Source organism: Boleophthalmus pectinirostris, unplaced genomic scaffold, assembly GCF_026225935.1.
Source record: "Boleophthalmus pectinirostris isolate CB_2022bp ecotype Guang Dong unplaced genomic scaffold, ASM2622593v1 HiC_scaffold_1, whole genome shotgun sequence".
Taxonomy (NCBI): domain Eukaryota; kingdom Metazoa; phylum Chordata; class Actinopteri; order Gobiiformes; family Gobiidae; genus Boleophthalmus; species Boleophthalmus pectinirostris.
In genome coordinates this window covers 39,176,577-39,183,051 of record NW_026570970.1, presented here as the reverse complement: position 1 = coordinate 39,183,051, position 6,475 = coordinate 39,176,577, and the positions used below count along the sequence as shown (strand labels likewise).

Sequence of the window (6,475 nt, the reverse complement as noted above, 5' to 3'; positions counted from 1 at the left end):
GTGTCCGCGGTGACGCACGCTGCCGTTGCCGTGGTAACGGCACAACCACAGCTTCAGTCCGCGGCTAACAGAAGCTATCAGAAGCTAACGGGGCAAAAACACATAGAAATACACGCGATCTGCAACGACGATCCCCGGAAAACCAGCGCGTCTCTGCAGGTAAACAGCACCGGGGCCCGTGACTCCTGCGGGATCAAGCTTAAGTTATGTTTTTGAGGCGAAATTCAAGCTTAATGTTGACAGTTGTTCTCAGCGACAGAGCGGATAAAGCCTGTGCTAATCCCGGACAAGCTACTTCCGTTTGACATTCACAATAAAATAGAATAGCAAAAGTGTATGCTTTTTTTTTTTTTTTTTTTGTTCATTTCTGCTCGCATATTTTAACAGTATCTAAAGAGATGTTTAGTTGAACTTTATTTGTGTAACTTTTATACTTTGGGGTAGAAATTTTTATTTAATTCATTGTCGCTTTTATTGTGCTTACAGGATATTGTCGGCTCTACCGCTGTAAGTGGCTCCAGCGCTGCTGTGCCTGTCCCCAGACCTGTACCCCCCGCGTTAGCCCGGTCGTCTGCACTTCTGGACCTTTAGCCCTTTAGTTTCCCTCCAGTTTGGGGGTGTCCCGGCTCGGAGCCATGTCCAGTGACTTGGCCGCGGTGTGGGAGGTGGCTCTCAGCGACAGAGTCCACACCATCGAGTTCGAACATGGCACCACGACCGGGAAACGCGTCATCTACGTGGACGGAAAAGTACGTACATCTTGTGGTTCATCTGTTCATCTCATCCTCTACATCCTCTGACCCTCTCCTCTGCATCCTCTGCCCCTCTGCTCCTCCTCTCTCCACCATCTGCCCTCTCTTCTGCTTCTCTGACCTTCTCTGCTGCTCCTCTGATCCTCTCCTATGATCCTCTCCTCTGGCCTTCTGCTCTCCTCCACCTCTGCTCCACCTCTGCTCCTCCTCTGCTCCACCTCTGCTCCTCCTCTGCTCCTCCTCTGCTCCTCCTCTGCTCCTCCTCTGCTCCACCTCTGCTCCACCTCTGCTCCTCCTCTGCTCTGTGTGGTGGTTGAACATGTTCTTGCTGTTCTGTAGGAGATCTTGCGCAGGGACTGGATGTTCAAACTGGTGGGGAAGGAGACATTCTCAGTGGGTAAAGCAAACACCAAAGCCACGATAAACATCGACGCTGTGAGCGGCTTCGCCTACGAGTACACTCTGGAGATCAACGGCAAGAGCCTCAAGAAGTACATGGAGAACAGGTCCAAGACCACCAGCACCTGGCTGCTCAACCTCGAGGGCACCGACCTCAGGGTGGTGCTGGGTAAGATGCTGCTGCTGCCACCACTACTACTACTACTACTACCACTACTACCCCTACTACCCCTACTACCACTACTACCACTACTACTACTACTACACCTAAAGCTGCACCCACATCAGGGTGGTACTGGGTAAGATACTACTAATACTGTTGTTACTACTACAGTAATAGTACTGCTGCTTCTGGTGCTGCTGAGGCTGTGCTCACACCACTAGGAGGTGCACTTTGTCACTGTGTTGCAGTAATCTCTTTATCATCTTTACCTTTAATCCGCCTGTGCACTTAAAGGCACCTGCTCAGGATCAGCTGCTCCTTTTTAAACGATTATTAAATCAACATTATTATTTTCAACCCTGAAAATCCTCTTTCAGGTACAGAAGCTGCATGTTGTCACCAGTTCTCTTTCTTTCAGGAACTTTAAACAGATTTGATCAAAACTGTAGAATGATTAAAAAAAATGATTTGACACTCACTGGAGGAGTTGTGTTCCTTGGTGCGGGGCATCTGGAGTAAAACAAAAACAGAATAATAACCACGAGACTGATTCACTGTGAAAACATTGAACTTAAAAACAGAACTTTAAAATGTTTTTTCCTCCGCTGTGTTTCAGAGAAAGACACGATGGACGTGTGGTGCAACGGACACAACATCGAGACAGCAGTGAGTGTTTTCTATATGACACACACACACACACACACACACATATATATATATATATATATATATATATATATATATATATATATATATATATATATATATATACACAGTGTGTGTGTGTATTATACATACAGTGTATTATATGTGTTATATTGAGGACATTGTGTTTGTCTAAATAAATAAGTGATCCTTTGTGTTGTGTTTGTGTCAGGGCGAGTTTGTGGATGACGGCACTGAGACTCACTTCACTCTGAGCGATCACCTTTGCTGCATTAAAGCTGTGAGCAGCGGCAAGAGAAGAGACGGAATCATTCACACGCTCATCGTGGATGGGACCGAGGTGCCCGAGTGCACCGAGTAAAACTACAGCCGAAACATCACTGAAACATGACTGAAAAATCACCACAACACAACCAGGACCAAGAGAAAATACAGAATCATTCATATGCTGATCATGGACAAGGCTGAGGTGCCTGAATGTACAGAACAAAACTACAGCCTAAACTGTAGTTGAAACATCACTGAAACATCATTGAAACATCACTGAAACATCACTGAAACATCACTGAAACGAAAACACAACCAGATTCGCACCGAGAGGAGAGAATGATAACATATCATTTGAGTGCACCAAGTACCAAATTCTACCAAAAATATCATCAAACTAAATCTACAGATGAGGAGGGATGAAACATACTCACAAAATAAAAATTTAAACTTGATTTTAATACAAAGAAAAACATGAGATCCCGGTCTATTTCAAACCTACGAACACTTTAAGACAGAAACTGGTCCACCCAAAGGACAAAACACAGAGTCACAAACAAAGCAATGTGCTCTACTCCATTCAGTGTAGTGAAGACTGCAGTGAACGCTACTCTGGAGAAACTAAACAGCTACTTCACAAGAGGATGAACCAACACAGACGAGAGAGCAGCACTGGACCTCAGTCTGCTGTACATCTCCACTTAAAAGCCACAGGCCACTCATTTGAGGACAGCGAGGTACAGATTTTAGCCAGAGAGAAAAATTGGTTTGAGATTTTTGTTAAGAAAGAGAATCCTTCTCTAAACAGAAATGGAGACTCAGACACCATCTGTCTCCTATTTACAACTCCATCCTCAAACTTAATTCAAAACAAACAAGAGAGCAACAGGTGTATCCATGTCAGGTCCAGAGGTGTGGAAGCTCCATTATGGCCATGAATTGTTCTACTAATTAAACCCCACACTCTGTACAGGTCAACAGGCCCAACTAACAAACAGAAACTGTAAACAAGTGTTTGTGTTAGTTTCAGTGTAGTTAGCTCCTCCCTGCAGATATAAGGAAGTGTCCACCAGCATCTGACCAGAACTGAAGAAGCAGCTTGGATGAGCTGAGACACGTCTTCAACCAAACTAACTTTTGTCCAGCCAACAAACTGAATTTTCTCCTCACAAAGAAAAAGACTCAACTCTGATACTGATACCACCGTGACAATAACACACCGTCTTTTTAAACAATAGAATGCAATTTTTAGAAAATCATGGTAGTTCTTTAATATTCCTGTGTTACACTCAAACTGAGGACATTCTAAAACTATTTTTTCAGAGTCCTTCAGCAGGTGTACAAGACTTCACCGTCAGTTGTCATGGTGACTGCTTCATGAGGTCAAAGTTCATGGGATCTCTGCATCCTTTCTGTTTTGGATGTGACTTCATCTGTGCGCCTCCTCGTTTGGGGGTAAAACACTAAATCACTCTCAGAAGATGTGAGTCTGGCCTCCAGTGAAACTCGCAGAGTTCAGATGGGAATGACTGACAGGAGGATTAGCCAATCAGGGACATGCTGCAGCAAAACAAATCTGGCTGCTTACGAGTAAAAAAGAAAACGAAACATATCACAGGGGACTGAGAAACATGGTGAATTTCAGCAGAATCAATTTGCAAAGCACTAAATAAGAAATGTCATGTTTTTAAATGGTGACCAATGAACTCTTTTGTTTCACATGCATCACTGAATCTGATTGGACGATCATGGTTTTGGCTCAAGACACGATAGAAGAAGTGAAGAGCAGACTGTCTGTATTTTTCATACTGAGGGATAAGCCTGGATTTGCCAGTAAAAAATAATTTCACTGTGATCCACCAGGGGGCACTGTGGCGGTAGTAAATTGCATTGTTTTTTAATCATTTAATCTAAGTGACTGTGGCTGTTTAAAATATGGATGTTCAAAAGGAAAACCCACACACGTAGAACCTGGTCAGTTATATCCAGTCATCTGATAAAGTCTGAGGTCAGAGGAACGAGACGTGAGCTCGGATTAAACTACCTCAGAACAGCTCCAGGATCAAACGTGAAGAAGACACAAACGAGTCGTCTGTCCTCTACGTTTGACCCGTCCATCAGTGTCTCTGGGTTAAACCTGTCAAGAGCAAATGTCTCATCTGTACCAATCAGAGCCTCAGACCAGAGCCTAAAACCCGCCCCTTTGTAGATTGACAGCTCTGATCTGTTTGGATGTGTTATATTTCTTTTGTTCTATTTTAGCAGAGCAGATGTACATAATGAGGATTTTTAGAGTTGTAACATTTTTAGAGTTGTTTAGAACTAAATGAGATTAAAGGTCCTATATGACACAACACTGACAACTGTGAGAGGAAGTCAACAACAGACCTGGAGTTGTGTTTGTTTCATTGTTTGTTGTGTTTGTTTCATTCACATGTCATGAGTAACTCTTTATTATTAGTCTGTTTACATCTACAGCTCCAAATGCTCTGTTCCACCTTGTGATGTCACGTAGTGGTCGTTTTCAAGTGAACAGCTGCTTTTCCCTTTTGTTCAGTTCAAATTCCATGGCTGAAATGATCCAAATGATTCTAGTGAAGGTGTGTGCACTTTAAAAACATAGTGGAGCACTTTCTGTATTATCACATGACATCACAAGGTGGAACAGAGTGTGTAGGGTTTGTGTGTTAAACGTGTGAATAAAATAAAACACAACTCCATGTGTGTCTGTGAGAGGAAACATCATTATAACAGCTGAGTGATTGTATCTTTCACCAGTTTTCTGCAGAACTTAACAGTTTTGGTCACAGATGTTTGTGTGAGATTATCTAACTGCTGTTGGTTCTTTTTATTTAGTTTTGCATAAACGACCTGTACAGATTTGCTTTTCTATTTAAGACAATCACTGTTATAACTTGTTATTTGTTGCTCTGTGTGTAATATAATATCAATAAATCTTTTTAGAAAATCATGCATCACTTTGGTCCATAGATTTAATGTATATTTAACCCTCCACAGTTGATAAGTGAGGACTAAACAGCGAAGAGCAACTGGTTTAAAAGTCCACTCCTCTTCCAGACTGAGGTGTGCTCCCCTTCTGTCTGTCTGTGGATGTTTGAAGCATTACCGTAATTGTTTCTGTTTTTGTTGAAGCTCGTCCCTCCGAACTTTAGTTCATTTGTTTACCTGTTGCTATGGTGATGGTCCCTGCCTCGTGATATAGAACAGTGATTGGTGCCAGACCTACCTGTGCTCTTATACAAAAATAGAGCTGCTCAATTATTTTGGTCAATATTGAAATCAGTATTATTCAAATAATTTTTTTCAGTTACATGATGCATTTCTTCAGCATTTCTCTCTTTCAAAAAAACAAAAAACAAACAAACAAAACAGTTTGTTATTGATAATTTGCGCAAAACTTTAAAACTGAAAATAAATAGGCTACAAATATGAACCTTTGAACAGTTTTAAAACATAAAATGAATATAAAATAAACTTTGAACATGAAATAAGGCAGAAGAACATAAATGTCTCTAAAATAAACTATTTATCCTGATGTTCATCTAAAAAATAAAATAAATATACTTATTTCTTATTATACGAATTGTTTCGTTTCAACTCGATTGTATGAGTTTGGAGATCGTTTGACACACAAATTCGAAATCCTGATCCAAATTCAATTAATTGCATGGCCTTATAAAAAAAATAATGCATGGCCGTTTGTGTTGTTCATTCTCACTCACCGTGGTATAAGAATAATCTTCATCCATGCGACTGTGAGATGAATCACTTCAAATCTAAAGCGCAAATTGATTGGACCCAATTAGCCAATCACAAAAGGTGACAATTTTTGAAGTTCTTTTTTCCACAAACAACTAAATCTCGTTTTATTTTGCATAAAAACTGCTAACCCTGTAGTTTAGATCTGTGCAAAATGTTCTGTGATGCCTCTGTGTGTCAGATGCCCTCCCTGTGTCTCCATGAGGTCTTAATGTGCTAAAAAAAAGTCTAATCCTGTAGATCTGTGCAAACATGTTCTGAAATGTGATTGTCTTTTTTCTCAGTTCAGATTTCTGTCTTTTGGTCAGTTCTTTTTGTGTTTAGAATGTGAACTTTGAACAGAATCACATTATTAAAACACAAATCACAATCTTATTGCAATCACTGTTCGATATTTTCCCCAGACGGTTCAGTCCCATCATCCCCCAGACTCCACTGCAGACTCCAC

The 6,475-nt window shown here is 41.1% G+C and overlaps 1 protein-coding gene across 1 annotated transcript; it reads left to right on the top strand.

Moving 5' to 3' along the window:
- LOC110164060 (fas apoptotic inhibitory molecule 1) lies at positions 1 to 5,149 on the top strand. Its single transcript, XM_020929076.2, has 5 exons — positions 1 to 159; positions 487 to 749; positions 1,092 to 1,320; positions 1,931 to 1,980; positions 2,192 to 5,149. The coding sequence occupies exons 2-5, from the start codon at positions 636 to 638 to the stop codon at positions 2,339 to 2,341; spliced, it is 543 nt and encodes a 180-aa protein (XP_020784735.1). The 5' UTR covers positions 1 to 159; positions 487 to 635; the 3' UTR covers positions 2,342 to 5,149.
- Positions 5,150 to 6,475: the final 1,326 nt, after the last annotated feature.